The sequence below is a fragment of the Syngnathus floridae genome, chromosome 6, assembly GCF_059516105.1.
Source record: "Syngnathus floridae isolate MCC-2025c chromosome 6, RoL_Sflo_1.0, whole genome shotgun sequence".
Classification (NCBI taxonomy): Eukaryota; Metazoa; Chordata; class Actinopteri; order Syngnathiformes; family Syngnathidae; genus Syngnathus; species Syngnathus floridae.
The window spans coordinates 18,675,728-18,699,871 of NC_142418.1; the positions used below are offsets into that span (position 1 = coordinate 18,675,728).

The following is a 24,144-nucleotide window of genomic DNA, read 5'->3' on the forward strand; positions in this document are numbered from 1 at the left end:
TTCGATTCCTCGCTTCGGACGACAATGGAATTGTAGTCCTATGAAAATCCCTGTCAGAAGGTGAAAAGAAGATTCACAGGTTGGCCCGACAAAAAAAGATGCAAAAAAAAAAAAGAAAAAGTAAAATGATAAAAAAATGTGGCATGCAAGATGAGTTTTAATTTCAGTCCAAGCATGATGTACAAAGTTCATAAAAGACGGACGGAAACTAGTTGAAGTGCAGAGAAGTTATTAAATGCAAAAAATGCACTTTTTGTGCATCTCTGGATTTTGATGATTTACCACCACTGCTTTCATCTCCATCAGAATTGGCTGAAGGAGCAGGATCCCTTTTTGACCTCTTGGCTTTCAGCGCACCCTCCCCTCTGGTGTGGAGAAGATGATGGAGCAGTGGACGCAATTTCCTGTTTGCAGAAATCTTTTTTTCCCACCACCAGCTGAAGTGCGCACACTTGGCTTCCCAACGGATGAGCTGTCTGTCCTCGGCACTCCACCGGCAGCGTCAGGCCACCCTGGGGTCACCGGAGATGATGTCGTCGATAGGGGAGTGGGCCGCTTTAGGGCTGGCGTCTTGGATGTGGGATGTTTCAGCGGAATGGTTTTTGTCACAGGGAAGAAGCAGCGTGTCACAAGGCAGCCTTGCGTCTTTCATGTCGGCCACGTCACTGCAAATGGGCGTGTCCCTAGAAATGGCCGTGGCTCGGATCTGGGCTACAGCGCTTGAATCGGGCATATCCTGAGTGTGCAACGTGTCACATGAATTGCGTTTTCCACCGGCGAGGCCGGTGTCACCGCAAATGGCCGTGTCCCCAGCATTGGCGTCTTGCGGCGGGCTTGCGGGTAAACGTGAAGTGACGTCACCGTCGTCCAACGACCGTCTCGTCACGGAGTCGCGCGGCGTCTGTCTGTCTGACGGCGACGACGATGTCATCACAAAGGCGAGCGGCGCGGGGCTTTCGCGCATGGTGTCGTCATCGTGGCGACGTCTGGTCCAAACGCGCACGTCCATCGGCGGCTCTGGGGCTTCCTCTCCCGAGTCCAGCGTGTGCCAACGGGTCAGGCCCCGCCCTCTCGAGCGAGGGGTGCCGTCGGGGCTCGCCGACGAGGCGGTGGCGTCCGCCGTGTCGCCGCGCCGCAGCCGCGGCCTCCTCGCATCGGGACTCACCTGCGCACGCGTGCGTGCAAACACATCTGCTTACGTGCTGGGGTCAAAACTCATTTCCATGAGCCCATCTCTGGCGCTTCACCTACGTTAGCATTTAGCTAGACAACTCACATATGTGGAAGTGCATGGAAGTGACAAGAGTAATACTTTGAGCTTGCATGGCAAATTGACAGGAAGACAAAACGGACCTGCTCGGGTGCAGCCGAGCGCCCGGTTGGACTGCCGGACGTTTTCTTCATCTGTTGAATCCTGCGCACAAAAGAACGTCAAAAGGGATGAGGAAGGTGGCGATGAGGACGAGGGCGACAACCTGCCGGCGGCCGACTTTTGGCGGGCGGGATCGTTGAGTCTCAGACACTGAACGAAGGAGTGAGCTGCAAAAAAGGAAGGAAAACATCACCAGGGTGACTGAACGTAGCCGAGCCAGAGGTGGTCGCACTTACCCAGAGTGCCTTTGGGCACGGAGAGAAGTTTGATGGGCTCGTCATCCGGGGGGAGTCCCGACGCTTTCTGCAGCGATCGCACGATCTCGGCGTTCTGAAGCACAGCCAAAAGAGAGACGGTGACGCGTCAGGCGGCTGGCTCAGCGGGGCACGGCGGGGTTCACCTTTCCGCCTCGCTGGAACGCGGCGTCCAGAGGCGTCCTGTGTTTCTTGTTGCGCAGGTGCGGGGAGGCTCCGGCCTTCAGCAGGACATCCACCAGGGCCCGGTGGCCGGCCCGCACGGCGCAGTGCAGCGCCGTGTTGCCCTGCCGGTTGCGCACGTTCACCAGCGCCTCGCTCTAAACAAAAAGGAGCGGCGTCCGTGGGCGCGCCTCTCGACGGGTCGACGTCGCCACTCACCTGTATGAGTGTGGCGGCGGTGTCCAGGTTGCCGTGGAGACAGGCGCGTATCAAAGCCGTGTTGCCGTACTGGTCCTTCTTGTTGAGCTTGGCGTTGCACTCCAGCAGGAACTTCACCACCTGGACAGGCCAGCGCACGCACGTCACAAGCGTTGTGGCGGACGGACGGCCGGCCGGTCGTCGGCGGTGCCTGCCCGCCCGCCCACCTGCAGGTGGTTGTTCTGGCTGGCCAGGTGAAGAGGCGTGGCCTTGCGCTCGGTGCGCGCCTCGACGTCGGCGCCGTGGCGGACCAGAAGCGCCGTCAGCTCACCGTGGCCGTACATGCAGGCGACGTGGAGCGGCGTCACGCCGTCCGCGTTGGCGCTACGCACGCACAAGGCGCCGCATGGGACCGCACGCGCCTGATAACGACAACGTCAACATTTTGAATTTGACGCTTCCGTTTGATCGGAAGGTACACCAGACCGAGCCAGCCACCTTGTGAGCCGGCGCGCACGTGGCGCATTGACACAGAGGATGACACAGCGACGCCTCGGCCGCCGCGCCCGCCTCTTCCTCGTCTGTCCACTCCAACAGGTAGCGCACCTGAAACACGCACAGAAATGCAGCCTCAGAGAAAAAGACAGCAAAAACAGACAACGACAAAAGAGTGTGCGTGTGGCGAACCATTTGCACGTCTCCGTCCGCCACAGCCCGCAGCAGCTTCTCCACCTGTCAAGCACACACACACACACGCTCAGCAGCGAAAGGAAAGGCGCTCGGTCGGCGGCGGCGGCGCGGGCATTACCTGGCCATGTCGCACCGACGCTCTCTCGGGCGGGAGCTCGCGGCCCGGCGAGGACGACGCGCCGCTCGACGTGGACGAGCGCCGGCCGCTGCGCTCCGAGCTGGCAGCAGGAACTCGCACGGGAGGCTGAGGGAGGGGAGGGGCAAAGACGGACGTCGTTAAAAAAAAAACAAGGCGGCAGCGGACGCGGCGTCCTCACATGAGCGCCACCGTTCCCGCAGCGCTGCCCCTCGTCCCTCCGCAGCAACGCCAGCACCTGCGCGGCCAAAAAAAGCACGTCAGCCGCCGAGCCGCCGCCGCCGCCGAGACTCGTCCCGCACCGACCTTGGAGTTGAGGGCGCAGTGGGCGGGCGTGTGCGCTTTGTTGTTGAGCGCGTGCACGCTGGCGCCGTTCTCCAGCAGCACGTGGACGATGGATTCGTAGCCCCAGCGAGACGCCACGTGCAGCGCCGTGTCGCCTTTGTCGTTGGCCAGGTCCAGGCTGCACCTCTGGAAGTCGTAGTAGACCAGCGCCTTCACGCACTGACAAAAAAGCACATGGTGATATTGCGGCAAGACCGCTCCGTGTCTTGGAATTTGGTGAACTCACGTCCTCGTGTCCGTACATGCAGGCCAAGTGCAGCGGCGTGTTGCCGTTGTTGTCCTGAGCGTCCGCATCCGCCTTGTAATGCAACAGCAGCAGCTACACACGAGCAAAGATGCATTTGCACCCTTACGGGCTCTGCAAACGATCGCTCGGGTACTCATCCTCGGAAGAACCAACAGCGAATGACGCATGCGGTGGTGGCGGGTACTCCTCCTCAGAATAACCCAAAGCAAATGACGCTGTGGTCAAAACGTACCGCCACTCCTTGGTATCCCTTTTGACACGCCAAGTGCAGCGGAGTGAGCGTGTGGTAATCGGTGGCGTTGACCGGTGCTCCTTTGGATACCAGAAGGTCGATCAGCTGCGCCTGACCTACACACAAGCGAGGCAGCCACGTTGCTAATGCCCACGGGCGAGAAAGTCGCGCGTTCCTGCTGACCGCAGACGGCGGCCACGTGCAGCGGCGTGTAGCCTCGCTCGTCTCTGGAGGACGCCGTGACGACGGACGGGTCGTTCAGCTTCCTGCAATCACCGACAAAAGCGATGCGCCGTCAACTTCGATATTTGGCTCGGGGATGAAATTGACTGCAGTACCCCTGAGAACCACGGGGGGGCAGTGTGCAGAGTATTTTCCGCGCCTTCATTTATCATTCAGCGAGACACTGCAGGAGAAACAAAGTCTGACCCGGACAGTTGGAGGTCGCAGAGGTCGCAGGAGCACAAAGGGTGACACGGCCGCACGTCTTCTTCGCTCTCGCCTTCGCTCAGCAGACGCTCCACCTCCGCCTCGTTCCCGTCCGCCACGTGCTGCGCATGCAAACGCACGTGAGTGGCCGGCGTGAGCGAGGACAGGTCAAAGGTCCCGCCCGGCGCTGACCTCCAACAAATAGCTGATGGGCGTGGAGGCGCTCGCCAGATCCACCTTCATTTGCACCTTGTTGTTGGCGTGGCCGTGGCAATCCTGAGCACACGACACGCGTGCATTTGTCAGCGTCAGCGGGCTAGGCTAGGCTAGGCTAGGCTAGGCTAGGCGCGGCGCGGCGGGCTACGCACGGAGAGCGTGTGGTGCAGCCTCCCCAGGCTGATGTACTGGACGGCCGCCTCGAAGGTGCTCAGACAATAGCTCAGCTCGTCTTTGCTGGACTGACAGAAGCAGAAGTTCCTCATGTAGCTTAGGTTGGCCATCCTGCAAACACACACACACACACACAAGTCAGTAGCCTCCACGCGCGTGCGTGTGTGTGTCGGGTCTCACCAGTTGGGGATTTCCATCTTGACCAGCAGATAGAGGATGATGGACAGCAGGTCATCGGCGCACACGGCTTCCACACTGGCTGCAAAACAAGCACACGCAATGAGTGGAAAGTCAGCTTGAGGTTGGCGTGGCGTGGCTCGGCTACCTGCTGAGGACGCCGTGCGGGTGGCGGTCAAGGCCACCTTGCGCAGGCAAAGCAGCTTGAGGAGCGGCGACGTCTGCTGGTTGAGTTGACCCAGCTCCCGTTTGGCGCGAGACAAGTTGATGCTGACGGCGCAGAAGAAGACACGATCAGCACCTGTTAGCATTTGTTAGCACGTAGCATTTGTTCGACAGCGTACGTGCCGCTGAAACAGCTAACAAACCAATTCACCTGAAATGCGCTTTGACGCCGACGTCTTTGTGCTGAAGCTCTTGAAGACTTCTGGTGGTCTTGTTGAAGGCGGCGTCCTGCAAGCAAGGACAAGGCGTCAGTCAGGCGGCCGTCTCTCTCGGAGCGGCGCCGGGCTCCGCCCACCTGTCCGGCTTCCAACGTCGACACCAGGTTGAAGATCAGCGAGTGGATGGAGTGATGCACGTACACCTGAGCAAAGCGGAGCGCCGGCGTGTTGGTTGGTTGGCGGTGGCGGCGGCGCACGCGCGTTTTGCCGTCCTTACCTCCACGGCTTGCTTGACCAGACTGGTTTGGAGCTCCTGCTTGGCCGACACCTTCTGAACACAGCACGACAGCCTCGTGATTGACAGCTCATCGGAACGCTTTGTCAACGTTCCGCCTCGATACGCGTTTGCCCTCCTTTTGCATGGAAACGATATTTTCGAGAACATGCGGTAAACGGTCAAGCGTCATCGGGTTGGCGATGGCTCGATGGCAACTCTAATTGGCGGGCATTGCGTAAAACATCACGGGAACCTCGGCAGCCCAGATCCCGTTTGGATCCGCGTGACAAAATCCGATAAGATGATGACGAAGCTTCACATGATTTTGATCAAAAGCAGAGCGTAACTGGTTTGCGGTCGCCATAGCGACGGAGATGACGACCGTCACCACGAGTTCATTTGTTCTTTTTTTTCATACTCACTGGCCGAGCGTCCCGCAGCACACACTGAAGGCAGCGTGTGTACAAGCCGTGGGTGGAGTCCTAGCAACGCACAAAGGAGTGACGTGACGCATGCGTGCGTGCGTGCGTGCGGCCCAAAAGCGCAAGCGGGTCGCGAGCGCGTCCTACTATGTGGTGCCGGAGTCCCTTTCGCTCGTGCTGCTTGAAGGCCAGAGAGAAGTTTGCGATGAGTTTGTCCAGCTTGAGGCTGTGGCGGCCCAGGAACACCTTGACGTCTTCTAGGCTCCTGAGGTGGTAAGTCGCGCTGGGCGCCCTCGCCGGCGGGCCCGCCTCCGCCTCCTCCGCCGCCGCCACCTCCACCGGCCCGGAGATGCACAGGACGCTGTAGCTCTCCTCCTTGGCGTTGTAGAAGGTTTCCTCAAACAGGATGGGGAGCGAGACCGGGGGCGCCAGGTCCGATCCCAACAGGACCCGCCTGTCCTGGATCCGGACCTCCTGCGAGGAAAGATGCTGAGGATGAAGACGGGATTTCTTTTCTTTTGTCCGTGATAGAAAAAGGCCAACCTTTTCGTCTGCCGTCTGGTATCCGTCTTCCACGGGGTGCAGCACGTAGCTGTCAAAGTGAAGTTCCGACACTACGCTACCCTCGAGACTTCCGCAGCACGGGACCAGAACCTGCGCAAGTTAGCAGCAAGCGCTTTGCTTTAGCCGGCACAGTTAGGGCAGTTAGAGAAAAAAATGATTGGGTTAAGTCCTTACGATGCCGTGCAGCCGGGCCACGCGCTCGCACAGGTCCGGCCGGAGCTTCTCCAGCGCCACGAAGAAGGCGTTCTTGGAGATGTTCTCGTCGTACAGCGCCATGGGGTGCTGCAATTGCGCCACCTGCGGGACCAAACCGGCGCACGCGTCACGTTGGCAGGACGAGGGAGCCGTCGCACCCGCTTGCTAACATTTAGGGTAGCGACGTCGTAACCGGCATACATTCAAAAGTTAACCTGAGGCTCATTTCATAACTTGGCTAGAAAAGCTGCAAACTTGCCGCACGCAAAGGAAAGCAACGAGTTTGAGCGCAGGTCTCGGCAACGTAAGGAGGAAGCGGCAAATGGGAAGTCGATCAAAGTGAGAGTTGACAGCCAAGCAGACGACCGCCCTGCCTTGCCCTGCCCTGCCCTGCCCTGCCCTGCACTCACCTCCTCAGCTGTCAGCTTCATGGTGTCGCTAGCACGCACGCACACACACGCTCGCTCGCTCGCTCGCTCGGCATGGCAACTGAGGGTGCTTACTGCGCGCCTCGGTTAGGACCAAAGTGAGGAATGAGATCACGTGACGCCAGCGCAGGCCCTTGTGACCCCCCCGGCAGGAATGTGTCCCGACCCCTCGTGACGGGATGCGCTCGCACAAGCCGTGACATCAGTCAACATCACGTGACCTTGATGTTGGTGATGACCTCACCGTTGAGGCCTTTAAATTGACCGTGTGAATTATTCTTTTTTTCCCCCTTCTATTTGAAATAGCAAATCAATTTTGCTTTTGGTGCCATTTGAAAGCTCATGTAAACGCATGAAAAGTGCCATTTCCCATGCATGAATGTGGAAGTGGCCATTAAGTGGCAACTTCACGCTTTGCCTTCTGTGATGTCACTGCTTCGGAAATTCAGCGGGCGCTAGATGATATATTCTGGAGTGAATTTTGGGATTTAACTGCTGTATTCCTCAGTTCTAAATAAATGGAGTTCCTGAGGTCTCAATCTTTGTCCCCCCCCCCCCCTTTGTTTGTTTGTTTTGAAAAATTGCTTACTGGGCCTGAGTCATCTAAACATTTGATGACAAACATAAAGTCTAAAAATCAACCTTAGAACCTTTTTGACTATGAAGTATTTAGTCACCTAATATGCATATCTATGAAGCGTGGGAGAAAATGACATAAACAACCAATAAAATGTAGCTGTCAAACTAAAATACGACAGGGGGTAGTAGTCCCACTTGAGCAACATTTGGTGCTATTTTTATTTCCAGGTCTTTTCTTTGATTTGCTTGTCTATCCCAAGAGAATGGAGCTGGTGGAGAGCTCAAAGGGTGCACTCCACCGTCCAACCTCGACGTTGGAGATGTTTGTTGTGGGCTGCTGTGACTCAGCCAATCCGAACCGGGCCCGGAAGTGGCCACAATTAGCTTCATCAGCTCAGCGGCTAACAACAAAAGAGCCGTCGTTTGCTTCCGGCTAAGGGCGACGACGTCTCACGTTCGCTTAAGCCGGAAGACGAGCGACTGAAGACTGAAAAGAGGCAGCGTTATTGTTGGTCACCTTTCGTCGACGCGTCCTGAGTTCCTCGGCTGCTCATCCGGTGGCGGCGGCGGCGACGGCGGCGGCGTCTCGCACAGTCGCAGGCTCGTCACTCGCCCGTCCGACCGGCTCGCAGCTCCGTTAGCCGCTGTGCTCAGTGGCAGCTAACAAGTCGCACAAAGACAATGCCGTCACGCTGGCTGACAGCCATTGTCCTAAGACCAAAAGCAAAAACATGTTCGTACGAAACGCAAAGATTCATCCAAGTGAGCTGAGCAGCACTTGACGCTCCTCGACTAGCTCTGACTAGATGGGCAAACAGCACACTCTATCGGTTTACGTGTGTACTGCAGGTTATTCCCCTCGTCTTGTGCAAGTTGAATAATCATTCATAAAAGTGTTTTCAAAACGAAAAATCGTGACTATCCAGACGTCAGCGTCTTCTGAATATAGTCAAACTAACAGTTGGAATTGTCACTTTTCGCACAAGGTATCCGAACTCATCCTCAAATATGTTGCCGTGGGCAATGACGTCACTCCTGAGCTTCATGTGAGAGGCCTTACTGAGATGCAGCAATCCACTAAACGTTGATTTTGCCTCAAAAGACACAAAGGAGGTGACATGCTCATTTTAAATTGAAGCATGTTATCGCCAATCTATCACGTTGTAACGTGACCTTGAACTTTTAAGAAAGTGTTATTCATGTGTGGCCGCAATACGTTTCCATCCAAAGTCCATCTTTCTGTTAAATGTCAATAAGGCCTGTTACTTTCCACAACTAAATCATTTTCCTGCACACACCATCAAGAGCCAATCGGAGACAAATCCCAAATGCACACTTTGGAGACAAATATAAACCCATTTATTGTTATGGCAAATAATCTGAGACATGATATCATCAAAAAGTGCCCAGCAGAGTGGAGTCCGGTGCGAAAGGTTGGTGAGGTTCACGTGGCGTTTTTCAGCAGCTTCCTGAGGACGCTGTTCTCCTTGACCAGCTCGGCGTCCAACACGTCCTCGGCGATGACGGGGACGCCGTCGTCTTCCCCGGCTGGCCCGCCGCTGTCCTCGCCGTCGCTGTCGGGAAGCGCGCACAGCAGGGCGTCGTTCTCATAGGTGGGGAAGTAGTACCTGACGTGACAGATAGATAGACGTCACTTCCTGAAAAGACGAACGAGGAAGTGGAGTTGCGAGTCTCACTGCGGTTGGTTCCAGGCGCAGGCGGGCGGCAGCGTCATGGCGTGCCGTCGCTCCCGCAGATGGCGTAGGACGTCGCCTCTGCAGCCAAACTTATCCTGGCAGGCGTGGCAGCGGTTCTGATGGATCTGGCGGCGGATGAAGTTGAGCAGCTTGACCTGCTGGTAGAAGCTCAGCTCTGAAAAAGGAGCCGCAGCACACGTATCAGACGCCGGACGGCGCGTGGCTTCCGGCGGCCAACTCACTGAGCTCCGCCCTCAGATGCTGGAGATCAAAATCGTGGGCCCCCTGGAACAACAGACAAGCAGCGCCCAAATTGTCGGTGCCTCGAGCCGTCGAGTCCAAAACTCAAACCGATTCCCGCTACCTTCATGTGAGCGTAGATTTCGTCCATGGTGTCGCGCCGATAATCGCAGAACAAGCAGACGGCCGTCATGGGACAAGCGCGCCAGTCGGACCAGTCGCTGGCGAGAAGCAAACAGAACGCGGTCAGACGGACGTCCCGAAGCGAGCGAGCGGCCGCGCCGCGCCACGCCACGCCGACTCGTCCGCTCACTCGTCTTTGTCGTCCGGCAGCTCGCGGTCGTCCTCGGCCTGCAGTTCCTCCCACGTCTTGCCCAGCTCCTGCCGGCGGGTAAGGGTTGTTAGGGGGAGCAACGAGGCGCCCGGACGCTAGCGGCTACCAGGTAGTTGATGATGTAGAATCGGTCATATTGGCGGTTGGTGGCGTTGATGCGGCGATGCGCTTTCTTCCTCATGTGATCCTTCAGCGTAATCTTGTCCTTGAACGTCTTCTCGCAGTACAAACACAGCAGGCTGCCACGAGGAGACAATGACACCGTCAACGCGACGCCATCTTTAAAGGAAGCGGAAGAGCGGCGTGCGAACCGACTTGTCCACTTTGCTCTGCAGCGTGTCCAGAAGCTCCTCGCAGTAGACAATGTTGTCGGGGAGCCCGATGCTGAAGGCGTGCTCGCGGGCCATGTGGTTCAGGAGCTCCGACCTGAAAAGCAGGTCCGATTCCCTTTGAGGTTTAGTTTGACGGTCTGATGCGTCGTCTGACGTCTGACCTGTTCCCGGTGAACTCGTCGTTGCAAAACATACACACTCGGCGGAAGCTGCGATCTTCTCGCTCCTTCTGCTGCTGCTCCAGCACCTCCTCCTGGGGACGCAAACGAGGAGAAATCATCAGGCGCTTCCCATTGGAAGATAAGAAGCCAAAGCCCACCATCAACCACAGAAGAGCCCAAAAACGTCGCGTGGTTCTCACCAGCCGTCTCTGCTGGAGCTTCTCGCGCAGGGCGCGGTCTTCCGGAAGGACGTCGCACAGCAGGAAGTAAAGCTCCTGTTTCTCTGGACGGTCACCGGACATTCATGTGATGTCATGTGTCACACACACAACCACCTTTGCGCACTCACCGACTGGCCCGGTGGAGTTGGTCTTGATCTCGCTGCAGAAATCAGTGATGGGCTGCTCCAAGAATCGGCCTTTCCAGTACAGCAGGTACCTGCGCGCAACACCTTTCAACGTTGTTTGCGCGAGAGTAAAGATACACAAAGAGGTGTTCACGTGAGGCTTGCGTGTGACTCACTTTGGGAGGTCTGCAATGAGTTTGACATCAGCGATGACCAACTTGTGCTGCAGTAGGAGATGTTTGAGGAAGACGTCTTTCTGCGTCACTGGAAGCGTCTCTGAGCAGAAGAGACACACCAGCGTCTGTGCACCGTCGCAGTGTGGACCGGGTGGATGGCGGTCGGGATCACCGGGATCGCCAGCGTCAGGCTGCTCCGGGAAACACAGCGGCTCCAGGATGTGGTCCATGCCTGACACCGACCACATGTTAAGAGGAAAAACATTTTACCCGTGACACTTTTCCTCTCTATTATATGAATTGAATCACTTCACAAAGAAAGCTGCCCATATTCGCTATTGTTTACACAAAGTATAATAATATAATACAAAAGTATAATCAGAACAAATAGCTCTTTGTCCATCGAGCTAATTTTGGAAACGCTCAAAAGTTAGCTTGTTCTACCAAGAGCAGCTAAAGCCGGTAAAAACGGAAGCGTTGGAGGTGTCATTGATGGCTTTATTTGACAACCATCTCATGAGTTGGCTTCTTTCAAAGAGCCCCGGAAAGAATCGAAAGAGAAGCTTCAAATGGCGTAAAATGAATTTCAAAAGTTGATCATACCATCATCGCCACTGTCGCGAGTTGCCATCTTGCTACATCACATGACCAAAACAGCAGATTTGACCAATCACAGGCCACACGACGCCCACGATTTATGACGTCAGCGGTTGGCATGTTCAATAAAATAAACGGTATGTGTCAAATAATGTTTTGTTTTCCGTATGAATACATCTTATGATTTTTTTTACTTTCGAAATAGTGCAAGGTTGAAGAGGTAGACACGTTGAAGGGTCAGGCTTTAGGACTTCGGAGTGACTTCCCCTGCGGCATCGGGAAAGTGAAGCTCATGCTGGTGAGTGTGTTAGCATGAGCAGAGTTTATTTAGCTCAGTACATGCTCACTTGTCCTTGGTTTTCTTTTGCTTTCAAAGGTGACGTCGCGGCGGCAAGGATAGTGAAAAAACCTCTGCGCCGTTTTCAGCTAGCCATTATTTGATTATGTTTAATATCCTTATAGGCTCTCAATAGTCACGTGGCTAGCTGTTAGCTCCTTTTTTCAGGATGTTGTGGTCAAACAGTCAGTTATTAAAAGAGCGACATTTGTCCTCACGTTTTTTCTGTGTACTGCAAATAAAGTGACAAAATATTAATTTGGTAGTGAGTAATGATCAATAACTATTCAAATTGTGTGAATTAAAAGTGGGTTGAGGGTTTACAAGTAGCATATGAATATCTGAAGGAAAATGAGCTTTCTTTTATAAACTTAAAATCTGCAGCAATCATTTTTTTCCTTTGCATTATTACTTCTTCCATTTCCACCTATTCATACAACAAATACAATTCTGAATGATGTATACAGTAGACTACAGCTTCATTACCTGTAAAAGATAAATGACTTAATTCCGTTTTTCTCGAGTCATGCATGTCATTTTCTGTGCCGGCCCCCCAGCTTGCTGTCTCCCGCCTGTCCAGGTGAGCATGGCTCAGGGGGCCGTAAGGGGGCGGCGCTACCTGCGCGCCTTTGTGAGCGGCTTCTTTGTGGCCGTGCCCGTCACCGTCACCGTCCTGGACCGCTTGGCGTACGTGGCCAAAGTAGAGGGCGCCTCCATGCAGGTGATGACACCCACCCTTTCATAAAAACAACAAAAATATGTGACAAACAATGGACACGAATGCGCACGTGTTTGTGTTGCAGCCCTTCCTAAACCCAGAAGGAGCGTCCGAGTGTGACGTGGTCCTGCTGAATCGCTGGAGTGTCAGGAAGTACCACGTCCAGAGAGGAGACATCGTGTCCATCTTGTGAGTCCCCTCCAAACGTGATGATGCCGTCCGTCCGTGTCAGCCTACGGTGAATGGCTGCGTGTCCTCTCAGGTCTCCCAGGAACCCGGAGCAGAAGATCATCAAGCGTGTCATCGGCCTGGAGGGAGATTTCATCAGGTCATTGCTTCCTTTCCTCTCTTGGAACATGCTAAGCCAGTTTGCATTGGTAATCCAAACGAATACTATTTTACCATGCTGACGGACTTTGTTTGGGCGCAGGACTCTCAGCTACAAGAAGCGACACGTGCGCGTTCCCGACGGCCACCTGTGGATTGAGGGCGACCATCACGGCCACAGTCTGGATAGCAACACCTTTGGCCCGGTAAGCAAAAGCGCCGCATGAAGCCTCCTGTTAGATTGCAATGGGAATTAGGATGGCGCTCCGTACCAATAGTTTTTGTTTGGTTTTGCGTTGTGCCGTGGCAAGGTGTCGCTGGCGCTCCTCCACGGCCGTGCCTCTCACATCGTTTGGCCACCGGGCCGCTGGCAGCGGATCCGAGCCCACCTCCCGCCAAACCGAGCTCCGCTCGTCACCCGCGACGATGACGAGTGAAGGCATCGTGAATGAGGCGTCGGCTTTGAGCGCCTCCTGCTGGCGGGAGGCTCTGTGGTCGCGGTGACAATCAAGTTGTCATCATTTGCTGCAAGCGGACCGCATGAGCGTCTACTTGTTTCTTTCTTCGAGGGAGAAAAGGTTATTGCCTTGCCATAAGAAGTAACTTTTATGTGTTGGGATGCTTAAAGAAAACGATGACATTTAATCAGCATCACTTCCATCCGATTTTTAGACCTTCGACCTCACTTATTGACAATAAATCAAGTTGACATGATGATCACTCTGAATTTTTATTTTATTTAGACAACATTTTTCTTGAGGGGGGTGCTGTTTTTTTTTTTTATATGGAATTATTTTACACTATTTTATTGAGGTGTTGATTTTATTGTTACTCTGAATTTGGTTTTTGGATGAGATTTTTTAGGTGGTCTAAAAATAGCTTTCGTATGGGACGCTATTGCCGCTCGATTACTGTAGGTGGCGTCAGTGTACGTTTAGCAGCAGTGGTCACGAAGCGAAGAAGAAGAGATCCTACTTTGGGACGAGAGCCGCTGGATAACGCGACGTGTGACCATGTCGGTGACTCTTTTGGGTCTTTGTGATGGCGAGCTCGACGAGTCCAAGCATCGCACGTCCTTCCTCACCAACAAGGTGGGCGGCCTTCCGGACGTCGTAGCGGGCTTCCCCCGGGCTTTTTCCCACTGCGGGCACTGCTCGGCCCCGCTGGTGCACGTGGTGCAGGTGTACTGTCCCCTGGAGGAGTCGCCGTACCACCGGTGCCTCCAGCTGTTCGCCTGCCCGGCCGCCGAGTGCGGCGGACGGCCAGACAGCTGGGCGGCGCTCCGCTCTCAGAGCCTGGAGGTCGACGAGAGAGCGGCGCCCGGCGAGCTCCAGCCGGCCAAGGAGACTCCTCTGTCGGTTAGTGACTGGTGTGACTCAGCCGATGACTGGGGCATCGTGGTTGACGAGAAGGAAAAGGAGAAGGACGAGGAGGAAGGCATCGCCAAGCCTGTCCCAGAGGAAGAAACAGGTAACGTACAACTTGAGCCAACTTTGTTTACCACGGCGTTACCTTTGACGGCCGCCAGGGGGCGGAAAAAACAAGTTACCTTTAGTGGGACGTATAGTATTGGACCTATGCCGTTTGCATTTCATGTTGAATAACTGTTTTCAAACTTGCGTATTTTACTGTTCTACAGTGTTTTAAATAAATTATCATTTGGGATGTTTGATACAAAAAAACTTTCATCGTTGTAGGTCCTGTGGACGTCATGAGCGACCGACTGGACGTCCTGCATCTGGCAGAGCCTCCGCCGGACGTTCCCGTCCTGCGACCGTACTTCATCAGCGTGGTGGACGAGCAGGACGCTTGGGGCCAGGATGACGTGGAAGAGCGGTCGCACGCCGAGCAACTGCTTAGGGACTACGAGAGGAGGGAGGGAGCGGTCGCGGGCCAGCCGGATGACGATGGCGGCGAGAAGTACGAGAAGAGTGGAGCGCGTCACGGCGATTGTTTCTTCTCCAGGTTCCGCAAGAAGATTTCAATGTGCCCGGGGCAGATCCTGCGCTATTGTCGCGGCGGACAGCCGCTCTTTATCTCGAAACCTCCTGCCGACGAGTGGCGTCCGACGTCGGCGTGCGCGTCCTGCGGGGGGCCGCTGATGTTTGAGCTGCAGCTCATGCCGGCGCTGGTCGCACTGCTGAGCTGGAAGGACGCTGATGCGGCTTGCGACCGCTCGCCGCCAGAGTTCGGGACCGTGCTGGTCTACACCTGCGCCCGCAGCTGCTGGACGTCCTCGGAGCGCCGACCCGTCCGCGAGGTTTGCTTCGTCCAAATGGACCCGGACCAATGGCTCTTTAAGTGAACGACCGGTGGGGCCTTAGGAGTTGCCTGTGGGCCTGTTCCAAAAATAGCTCATTGGTGATGGGACATTGTGATTTTTCTAGGAATGATGCTGAAGGCACAGTCTGAAATGGAAACGCTTTGAGACATTACAAAACGCAATGGAAATGTTGCTGCCATTAATTAATCAACTACGAGTCAACCAGCTTGCACAGAGCAATGGGTTGCTTTCAGGCCAACCCAAGTTGGCCAAAATCAACTTTTGTCCTTTTAGTTGGCGTCCATGCTATTTTAATTAAATCAACAGAAAGAAATGTAAATTGTTGGTGTCTTACATGCTTTGTGCATCCTGTAAATTAAAACCAGCATTAGCTGTAGACTCCAAAATAAGCACACTAGCTAAAATTCCCCTAGCTTAGCTAGACTAGGCTAGCTATCATAGCAGAAGGGGAAGGTGGCATCATTGCAGTCGCTCTGGCCGTACGGGTCCGGCGGGTCGGCGCCGCTCAGACCGCACGCGTCTCTGCCGATGATCTCGTTGACTGCACAAACGCACAAAAGTCACGGTGCGCAAATTGTAAAACAAATTGTCTTGTTTTACCAATGAAGCGAAAAAAGGGTGCGCTCTTACCATCGTCCAGCGTGATTTCCTGGAGCTGAGACGCTGACGCGAGGACGTCCTCCGTTTCCCGTTGAATGTCCGTCCCGCTGCCCCGCGCCCACCTTTCGTGCCACACCTCCTCGTCGCCGCGGCAGGAAGGCGGCCCCGCCTCCCGGGGCTCCTGCTTGAGGAGGGGGGTTGGGGGCGGCACGTTAGGGAGGACCCCCGGCAGATACGTGAAGCTCTGCTGAGCGCTTCGCCTTCTTTTGCCGTTGGACACGTAGAAGAGCACGTGCGCCGGAAGGCTGGCGTCGCGCCCGTAGGCTGGAACCACCACCGTCAGGCTGGACTGGCACGCAAAACAAATCAACATCAGGCGGGCTGGAGAAAGTGGCGGGCATCCAGACATGCCTTACGTTGCTGCTGGCTTCAAGCACGCCTGCGGCGTCTGTCTCCCAAAGGACACGCCCATCTGGCAGGAAGTGATTTCCCATTAAAGCTCAAACTTGACTTGCGCCACGTTGAAAGATTCAATCCAGCAAAAAATGGGGAGGGAGGGAGGGAGGGAGGTTTGAGGGTGGAAGTGTTGAGAGCTCACCGTGACTTTTCTCCAGGAAGACCACCCTGGAGCGAGAGGACAAGTTGGAGCCCATGATGAGCAGCCGCTGTCCTCCTTCCCGCCGGCAGCAGGTGGGCGCAAAGCGCTCCACGCGAGGGAAGTCCTGACCCGAACGCTGCGCTGCAAGGCGCGCCGCCGCCACGTCAACAAACGTCGGCGGCAACGACGACGGCGTCACTCACAGCACTCGATGGGCCGCGAGGCCGTCTGGAGCCAGAGCGTCCGTCCGTCCGACTGCGGCACGGCCACCCGGAAGGCCAGGCGCAGCCGCGTGTTCTTCCTGCCCGCGTCCGCCTCGCCCTTTTTCAGCTCGATGTCGGCGTTGCGCAGCTTCAAGATTCCGGCGCAGTCGATGCTGAGCAACAGCAAGCAAAGCCAATTCTTGCCTTTTCACATCTTGCACTTTGACACTTTCTTTTCAATGTCGTTTCCCAAAATCGGCCACGTACCCCAAAACGAATAATAGTCGGACAATGACATTTGTTGCGCTTACGTGGCCGTCATGTCGTGCGTCAGTGGGATCTCCAGGACTTTGGTCCCGTTCAGCGTCCTCTCCCGACAGGGCGTGCTCACCGTCTTGCCCGTCACGCGGTGGACTTGGTAGAAGGCGTGCGGCCGGAGGGGGCGGCGCTCGTCCGCCGTGCCCATGAACAGCAACAGGCCGGCGGGGGGACGCCAGCACGGACCGCTCAGCTGCACACACGGGCCGAGGTCAAGGGTCGCAGCGTCGTTCCCGACTCGCGGGCTCACCTTGACTCTGGGGTGTCCTCCGTCGCCGGCCTTGACGGCGCCTCGGCTGCCCTCCGTCTCGTAGTGAGCGCGGTGGTACGGCCGGGGCTCCGCCTCCACGCTCAGCCGGTTGGGCCCGAAGCCGCTCGGGAGAGGAAAGTCCAGAGGGGGCGGTGACGACGCTCTGAGGGAAGCGGATCTCGGGGTCACGCCAATTCCTCTCTTGGACATCAAAGAGTCGGGTACCTGAAAAGAGGCGCGGCTCCGGGGGCAGTCCAGCTGAAGTGGGCGGGAACCCGCAGGAAGAGTTCGGTTAAGTCGCCGCCGTCACGTGACTCCTCCCCCGGTGGCGGCGCCTCGATGTCGGGGACTTCCTCAAGCGGCGAATCTCCCATCAGCTGCCTCCCCAATGTCCTTCTGGTCTTAGGTGGGACGTCCAGCTCATGGAGGGAGTGGCCGGAGGGTCCCGCCCAGGCGTCGTCCAAAGACGAGCGCTGAGGGGAAGGTGAGCGGGAAAAGGCGTCGGCCTCGGCGTGCCGGCGCTTCCCGCACGGAGACGCTGGGCGGGCGGTCAGTCTGCGCAGTGTTGGTATCCATTGCTTAAACGGTTCTACTATTGCGATATGCGTTACAAAGAAAACGATACTACGGATCGGATTAAAAAGGTGGTAGCGGTAACCGTGGTGACCTGGAGGAAGGGCAGCGGCTCATCCAGGTGTCCTCGGTGACGCTGGTGCGAGGCGAGTGCTGGGGAGATTGGTGAGGCGACAGCGCCGGGTCCTGGTACTTCTGCTGCCACAGCTCCACGCCAAAGGCTCCGCCGCCGCCTCCTCCTCCTCCTCCTCCTCCAGCTCCGCCTCCCGAGGAGCCCAGCGCCAGCAGCAGGGCAGCATCGCGCAGATCCTCGTCGGCGTCCTTATCGACGGCGTGAGAGAACGAGTCGCAGGACGACAGGTCCGACACCCAGCTGCGGGACGACAGGCTGCTGCAGGGGCTGCGGCACAAAAAAAGGCAACATAATATAAGATCACCTGGCCATTAAATGGCGCTCAAGTACCTGCCCTTTGCACAGTAGGCCTTTTTTTTTTTTTTTTGGTAAAAGATCTGAAAATACTGAAAACATTTCCGAAAAAATTATGCAAATCCGCAGGTGTTGAAGCACCTGCGTGCAACTGCATAACAACCTGGGACAGAAGGGGGCGTCACGGTAGCACGGGTCCAAAGGGAGGTACAGCTGGTCTCTGGGCCAAGCCGCCTCCACGTAGCCGCTCTCTGCGCACTGCCCGCCGCCGCCGTCGTCGTTGTTGGCCGCGATGGCGGTGATCTGGATGCTGGGACAGTGCAACGCCGGCGAGCTCCCCCGGGCGCCATCATCCGGCCCTGCGTATTGCCTGCAGGGGGGAGCGGCCCGCATGGTCACGTGATGATGGAGCCCTGGCAAGAGACGGCACCCTCGTCAATGTTTGCATTGCAAACTTGTGGCTGGCTTTGCGGGCGGCAACGTTTATTTACACCTGGGATTTCAAACACTAGTTAGTGTGCTGACAAACTGAGGCTGGGACAAATGGCAAATCACATGACACCATTTTTGCTCGTTTTTTTTTACAATTTCTTGATGTGCACTTATTGGGTTGGCAAGGTAATTTGGATTGGCCATACCCACGATGGCCTTTTTCCAAGCTACTCCAACTGGTCAAAAACAGCTGACATCTTCAGTGGCTCTGAGTACTTAAAGTTGAAAGTCACTCCAGAAAACAAAGAAAAAACAAGGCAATAAAGTAGAATAGAATGACTAAACTATAGTTAGCTTTGACACCTATGCAAAGATTGTTTTTGGCCTTCCTACTTGGCTCTGTGCTGTTAAAAGTGCATCAAGTGTTGCCACCACAAATACAAAAAAATTCACCAAGCAATTGACCGGTCAAGTATCATAATAACACATTTGTGCAAGTTTCTTTTGTTTTTTTTCTTTCCTAGTGCCAATTTAAAAATGGAGCAGAATTCAACAGCTGACACCTGGGCGTGTCAGATTGAGGCACAAAGCATAAGCGTTTCCTCTTGTTCATTTCAAAATAAATCGCAAGCATATTTGGTCAAAATGCTCCGAAAGGCCGGAACCGTGTTTATATTCCGGGACAAAAATAACACCTGGCGCGTTCAACAGGTTGTGAAATATGTGGAATGAGCATTGTTGTGCTTCTTTGCTTCCTGGGGAGTTATAGGACGCCAACGTCGCCATTTACAACATCCGGCCGAAGTTGTGCTAAATGACGTCACCTTGACGAGGAAGCCAAACTTGTTGGAAAAGTGACAAGCCACTACTAACCTTCACCTTGTCCACTGTCCTCCTCGAAGATGAGAGCAAAGTCCAGCTCCTCCTCCGCACACTTTGCGGAGGACATAGTAACCAAAAGACTTGTGCTCGAAAAGAATAAAAGAAAAGTTTGCCTGTCGTCGATGTCGCCTGTCTCGCTTGCTCGTGGGCATCTGCAGTCTTCAAGGCCAACTTTGTTGAGATGATGGCTACATTTGGAGGTCGGAGGAGATGGCCAACGGACTGACTGACTGACTTGTTGGGCTGCTGTTTGGTGCTGTTGGTCAAAAACCAGCAAGAGAACATTTGCACTCCTCGCGCTGATCTGCTGCCGCATTCAGGTTGCCTCAGTCATCTTCAGTTTGTTCTCAACTTGCGTGGAATTCGAATTTAGTTCGGATACGCGACGAGCCACCCTACATTGGACGTAAATACGCATGGATGGAAATTGTGGATAAAATTCCAAAGTCTACGCTTCAATTCCATTTTATTCTGATTGGATAGTTTTAGCAAATAGGGCGGGGAGCGTGTTAAGTTGGCTTGCGACACTTTATAGTCTGTCTTGGGTCACATCCACTTTACTAATTCAGTATTTGCGCAAAGTCCCGAGATGCTTGAACGCACCGTACGCCGGCCCGTCACTGACGTCAGCGATTGGGCGTGGTCTCGGCCAATAAAGCTGATTCTGATTTGCCTTCAATTAGTATTGGAATAAATTAGAAATCAAGCCCATAAACAAAGTAAATCAAACCAGTGTGAGTCAATTTTTTTACTGTTATGCACCGTCAGGAAGAAATATCCAAAGGTATCATTTGTTCATATCAACTTACAACAAAAGTTTCTTTCTGCTTTTCTTTTCATCACCATTATTTCCAGTTTGTAGTTGGCCATGCAGTCTTTGCCCCTTTCATAGCTCCTGCACTGTGCGATGTGCATTTAAACTTTATTTTGGTACGCTCTGCTGCCCCCAATGCTCCTTGGGGTCACAGGAGCCACCCTACTATTTCAGAAGGACACTTGTTTGATCATAACATGAGCTACTTATGCTAATAAAGAAAAAAAAACAGGATTCCACTTATATAGTGCTTCTCCTACACCAGGCATGTCCAGCTTGGGTTGTGAAGGGCCGCCGTCCTGTCCTGCATGTTTTCAAAGTGTCGCTCCTGCAGCACACCTTGCAACAAAACCAGGCAAGACAGCTGCCCTTCAGAACCCAGTTTGGACACCCCCAACCTACATCATAGACAAGAAGAAAAAGATAATCAGAAGGTTTCCAGAAAACATAACATTCACTTAATGTTAGGACATTAGAATTAGGAATTAGAATCTCATTGACTAAGTTGACGTGCAAGAAATTGATGATATTCCAAATGATGCTGCCCCCTGTTGGCCGAAGGCAACGTTTGCGGGCAAAAGCTCAACAAAAATGTCCAACAAAATTTGAGTTTCAAGTCACGCGTGACATCATCTTAAGCGCGTTCCAGGCGCCTGCTAGATTCCGTGTGTTTGCGTTGAAGGGAGCTAAAAATAAATAAAAAGTCAAACGGGCAACATTGATGCCGTTTTTGCCTTCACAAGCTTCCGTCGTCATTCATCACTTGTTTCTTCCTCTTATCTTCATCCGCGTTGCGAGTGTCCTCCATCTTCCTTTTGTGCAGCCGTTCCACATTTTCGTCGCCCGTGCGACCTTCGGGAATTCCCAGAGCACGCAGACAAACCACGGCGGACGCCTGCTCCGCAAACTTCTTTGACTTCTCCCTGATTATTGACAACAGAAAATATCCATTGTGACTTTATGAGCGCGATTCTCTTCATTGTGATTTTCGTTTGTGTGTGTACACACCAGAGCGACGATCTGTACTTCCTGTCTTGCACGGTGACGGTGGACTGGAAAGCTCGATCCTGCGCACGTTGCACCTGAACGGCCACACAAACGCACGCACACGCACACGTTGTGGTCTGGCAGAGCCATTCGGTGGCGAAGGCATTTTTCGTTTACAGTTTGGTAGGTGGGCTGCTCCATCTTTTGTCGCCGGCTCCACTCCAGGAGGAACATCTTGGGCGTGAGCTGCGGCGGGTATTCACGTCTGCCTCCCGCAAACAAACGACATCAGCTCACTCAACCTTTTTCACGGGGGGCGCAAATGGTACCGTTGAAACTTGAGGGCCATGGTGGTGACGTCGCCGTCCATGGCGATGACGTCGCCCCGCCGTCGTTCGGGACTCAGCAGGGCGTCGCGACGAGCCTCCAGCTCCGCCTGCGTCTGCTCGAACAGCTCCTCCAGGCCGTACGCCTCGCTGGAACACGCACGGCAATTGTTTATCCGGACGCGGCGGGATCTCGGTCTTTGCGTCCGAGCTCAGACCTGAGCTCTCGGTTGGTCTGCGCCGCCTGAACGCGTTTGCCCAGAGCCGACTCCACTTTGTCCCGCAGCATCTGACACAAACAGTACTTGCTGTTGAAGGCGTGGTTGTCGTAGCGCAGCGCCTGCACACGCACAAATGGGGGGGGGGGGGACTGAGTCACGTGATGAGTCGCGCACCCATCCGGCGACTCGTACGTACGTATGTGAGGTATTGGATCATGACGTCGTGGAGAGGAAGCGGTCCGGCGCTGCGAAAGACGGACGGGTTCCACATGGCTGCTCGCGCCAACATGACGGACGAGGCGCCCGTGGCCTCCTTGAAGGCCCGGATGTCGTCGTAGCTCTTGACCAGGTCCAGGGAGCCACCACTGGTGTTATTCGATTTGCAAACATAAAGCGTCAGTTGCGGCCAACTTTGGATTTGGAACTTTGCTCTCTGCGCGTCCTTACTTGGCGATGACGGGGACGGACACGGCCCCGGCGACGCCTCTGATGTAGTCGCAGTGGACGGGATGTCTGGGCCGCTCCTCCTTGAACCTGCGCGCTCGTCGGTTCAGTCTGGGGCGTCGGCACACGAACGACGGGAAAGGGCTCACCTGCCGTGGACGGCGATCGCGGCCACGCCCGTCTTCTCGATCCGCCGCACCAGAGTCAGCGTGTCCTCCAGCTGCGAGAAATTGGGTTGAGAAAAAATACACGCAGCGGACAACAAATCAATGAGTTGTTACCGAGGGCAGGATCCTGATCTTGCAGGTGACGGGCACGGCCACGCCGCCGACCAGCTTGCGGAGGATCTGCACACAACACCGAGCGCATTAAGAGCTGAGCTGAGCCGAGCCGAGGCGAACCGAGGTGAGCCGAGCGGCCGCTTCCGAAGCGCCCGACACTCACAGCCTCGATCTTGTCGGGATCGGACAGGAGAGCCGCGCCCATGCCGCCCTGAAAAAAAGGATTGACAGACAATAAACACAGGCTGGAGTTGAATAAAAGTACCTGCGATGTTCTTCAACGGACCTTTGTGGAATACTCTTTAGGGCAACCCATGTTGACGTCAATGGCCGCCACGTCCTTTTCCCTGGAACGCCAGCGCGAGCATTTTTTGGGGCGAGCAGCAGGACGACATTCACAAAAACTTTCTGGAACCGCGCAGAGCAGTCGACTCCTCACAAGTCTGCAAATTTGAGGACGGACGAGAACTCACACCAGTCGGGCCACGGCGAGGGCTCTGTCCGGGTCGGCCGTACCCTGCGACACAACAGACGCGTCAGCGGCCAAATAAGTGCGCGCCCGCGTGTCGCTACTCGTCTCACCATCTGGAAGACGACTCGCTGCTTCTCCTTTGCGCAGGTCTGGAACATTATGCGATCATCCGGCGCCACAAAATCCACCGTCTGCAGAACCTCTGCCAAGCGCACACGCGTCACACACGCACACACACTCGCAGGCATCCACACTCCCTGTTGGCGGCGCTCACCGTTCTCCACCCTGCGACACTGCACCATCTTGATGTCAATCAGCTCCTGCCAAACAACGGGACAAGTGCGATGGATGGAAGCCCGCTTTGCCTGGACCTCAACCCGTGAACTCTGTCTCGGTCTCCGTCCTCACCTCGGAGTAGACCACATCCGCCCCGTAGTCCAGCGCCAGCAACCTCATGGGCAACGTGCCCACCCGCACCATGGGGGCCAGGGCTGTGATGTTTGAGAAGCTCAGCCTCCCAGCCATGTCCACTTAAGTGCCTGAACGCAGCACAGCAAAGTCCGCTTGACACACCAGCAACTTCGACTTTCCCCCTGCTCATGTGGGCCAGTTGAGTCCCTGAACGCACCACGAGACAAAATGATAGTTCTCCTGCAGCAACGTCACCTAATTCTGAGCCGTGATATGAACGTTTGCTCAAATCTAATTTTTCACTGACAGCAGAAGGATTTGACGAGAACGAGAACCCGAGCATCCACATTTCAATGGGATGAAATGGGAGAAAACGTACACAAAACAAATGCCGAAATCACTGCGTCATGGCATACGTTTGTAAAAAGATTGGATCCACTATATGTTCGGTTTGCTCTCCAAGCGACACTCAAACTAAACGAAATGTCGAACTCTTCCGAGTCAAGTTTGGCTGCTCAGTCAATTCGGGTGAAATGCTCACATTTTAGCTCGGCTAACTGGCACAGTTAGTTGCGAGCCGACGCACAAATTATACAAAACAATGTCGACTGAATTTAAGATTGAGTTTATGTTCACTTACCGACATGTAAAATGTCCAATTGGGCAAGAGTGGCACGCTCGCTCGTGCTGCACGCTCGTGCAGCGAATCGACGCGTGCTGCTCTACTTCCTGGTCAGGACGATGACGTCACAACAAGGCGTAAAAACAGTCAATTCAATTCGATTTCATTAAAAAACAAAACGAAAGTAAGAACATCCAAGCATTTGTGATTTAATGTAATCCTAAGGCATAAACACCGTCAGATTTCAGGCTCAC

At 54.7% G+C, this 24,144-nt stretch overlaps 6 protein-coding genes across 7 annotated transcripts; 2 read left to right on the top strand and 4 right to left on the bottom strand.

The window, feature by feature from the left end:
• Nucleotides 1-139: 139 nt before the first annotated feature.
• Nucleotides 140-8,297, bottom strand: ankrd27 (ankyrin repeat domain 27 (VPS9 domain)). 2 transcript variants are annotated; one of them, XM_088377693.1, is made up of 28 exons: nt 7,998-8,297; nt 6,453-6,575; nt 6,258-6,368; nt 5,862-6,188; nt 5,715-5,774; nt 5,293-5,343; nt 5,153-5,218; nt 5,009-5,085; nt 4,781-4,902; nt 4,636-4,714; nt 4,434-4,566; nt 4,258-4,341; nt 4,066-4,187; nt 3,820-3,902; nt 3,637-3,752; nt 3,384-3,476; nt 3,119-3,316; nt 2,994-3,050; nt 2,795-2,920; nt 2,674-2,718; nt 2,485-2,592; nt 2,214-2,408; nt 2,008-2,127; nt 1,773-1,946; nt 1,609-1,702; nt 1,476-1,539; nt 1,354-1,414; nt 140-1,165 (listed from the first exon to the last, which is right to left on the bottom strand). In XM_088377693.1, exons 2-28 carry the CDS (start codon nt 6,552-6,554, stop codon nt 503-505), a joined length of 3,531 nt encoding a protein of 1,176 aa, XP_088233819.1. In that variant the 5' UTR covers nt 6,555-6,575; nt 7,998-8,297; the 3' UTR covers nt 140-502. The 2 variants fall into 2 exon arrangements, with proteins under 2 accessions (XP_088233819.1, XP_088233818.1); XM_088377692.1 differs by having other exon boundaries at nt 5,293-5,346.
• A 519-nt stretch (nt 8,298-8,816) lies between these two features.
• znf277 (zinc finger protein 277) lies at nt 8,817-11,514 on the bottom strand. Its single transcript, XM_088377712.1, has 12 exons — nt 11,370-11,514; nt 10,767-10,998; nt 10,594-10,682; nt 10,445-10,527; nt 10,245-10,336; nt 10,067-10,177; nt 9,858-9,990; nt 9,731-9,798; nt 9,542-9,638; nt 9,420-9,462; nt 9,178-9,352; nt 8,817-9,108 (listed from the first exon to the last, which is right to left on the bottom strand). Exons 1-12 carry the CDS (start codon nt 11,395-11,397, stop codon nt 8,925-8,927), a joined length of 1,335 nt encoding a protein of 444 aa, XP_088233838.1. The 5' UTR covers nt 11,398-11,514; the 3' UTR covers nt 8,817-8,924.
• Nucleotides 11,405-13,459, top strand: immp2l (inner mitochondrial membrane peptidase subunit 2). The gene is made up of 7 exons (XM_088377735.1): nt 11,405-11,500; nt 11,569-11,661; nt 12,258-12,421; nt 12,504-12,607; nt 12,681-12,746; nt 12,849-12,951; nt 13,057-13,459. The coding sequence occupies exons 3-7, from the start codon at nt 12,287-12,289 to the stop codon at nt 13,180-13,182; spliced, it is 534 nt and encodes a 177-aa protein (XP_088233861.1). The 5' UTR covers nt 11,405-11,500; nt 11,569-11,661; nt 12,258-12,286; the 3' UTR covers nt 13,183-13,459.
• Nucleotides 13,460-13,680: 221 nt separating this feature from the next.
• On the top strand, nt 13,681-15,342 carry pdcd2l (programmed cell death 2-like). Its single transcript, XM_088377722.1, has 2 exons — nt 13,681-14,215; nt 14,443-15,342. Exons 1-2 carry the CDS (start codon nt 13,759-13,761, stop codon nt 15,048-15,050), a joined length of 1,065 nt encoding a protein of 354 aa, XP_088233848.1. The 5' UTR covers nt 13,681-13,758; the 3' UTR covers nt 15,051-15,342.
• Nucleotides 15,343-15,344: 2 nt separating this feature from the next.
• LOC148397132 (nuclear factor of activated T-cells, cytoplasmic 3-like) lies at nt 15,345-19,731 on the bottom strand. The gene is made up of 11 exons (XM_088377702.1): nt 19,304-19,731; nt 18,162-18,411; nt 17,666-17,971; nt 17,224-17,553; nt 16,999-17,161; nt 16,742-16,941; nt 16,431-16,603; nt 16,228-16,368; nt 16,046-16,101; nt 15,660-15,978; nt 15,345-15,570 (listed from the first exon to the last, which is right to left on the bottom strand). The coding sequence occupies exons 1-11, from the start codon at nt 19,626-19,628 to the stop codon at nt 15,458-15,460; spliced, it is 2,376 nt and encodes a 791-aa protein (XP_088233828.1). The 5' UTR covers nt 19,629-19,731; the 3' UTR covers nt 15,345-15,457.
• A 314-nt stretch (nt 19,732-20,045) lies between these two features.
• dus2 (dihydrouridine synthase 2) lies at nt 20,046-24,020 on the bottom strand. The gene is made up of 16 exons (XM_088377711.1): nt 23,909-24,020; nt 23,266-23,475; nt 23,132-23,177; nt 22,968-23,059; nt 22,859-22,902; nt 22,672-22,732; nt 22,549-22,596; nt 22,386-22,451; nt 22,254-22,324; nt 22,108-22,194; nt 21,857-22,025; nt 21,658-21,779; nt 21,443-21,589; nt 21,291-21,378; nt 21,135-21,208; nt 20,046-21,049 (listed from the first exon to the last, which is right to left on the bottom strand). The coding sequence occupies exons 2-16, from the start codon at nt 23,380-23,382 to the stop codon at nt 20,863-20,865; spliced, it is 1,419 nt and encodes a 472-aa protein (XP_088233837.1). The 5' UTR covers nt 23,383-23,475; nt 23,909-24,020; the 3' UTR covers nt 20,046-20,862.
• Nucleotides 24,021-24,144: the final 124 nt, after the last annotated feature.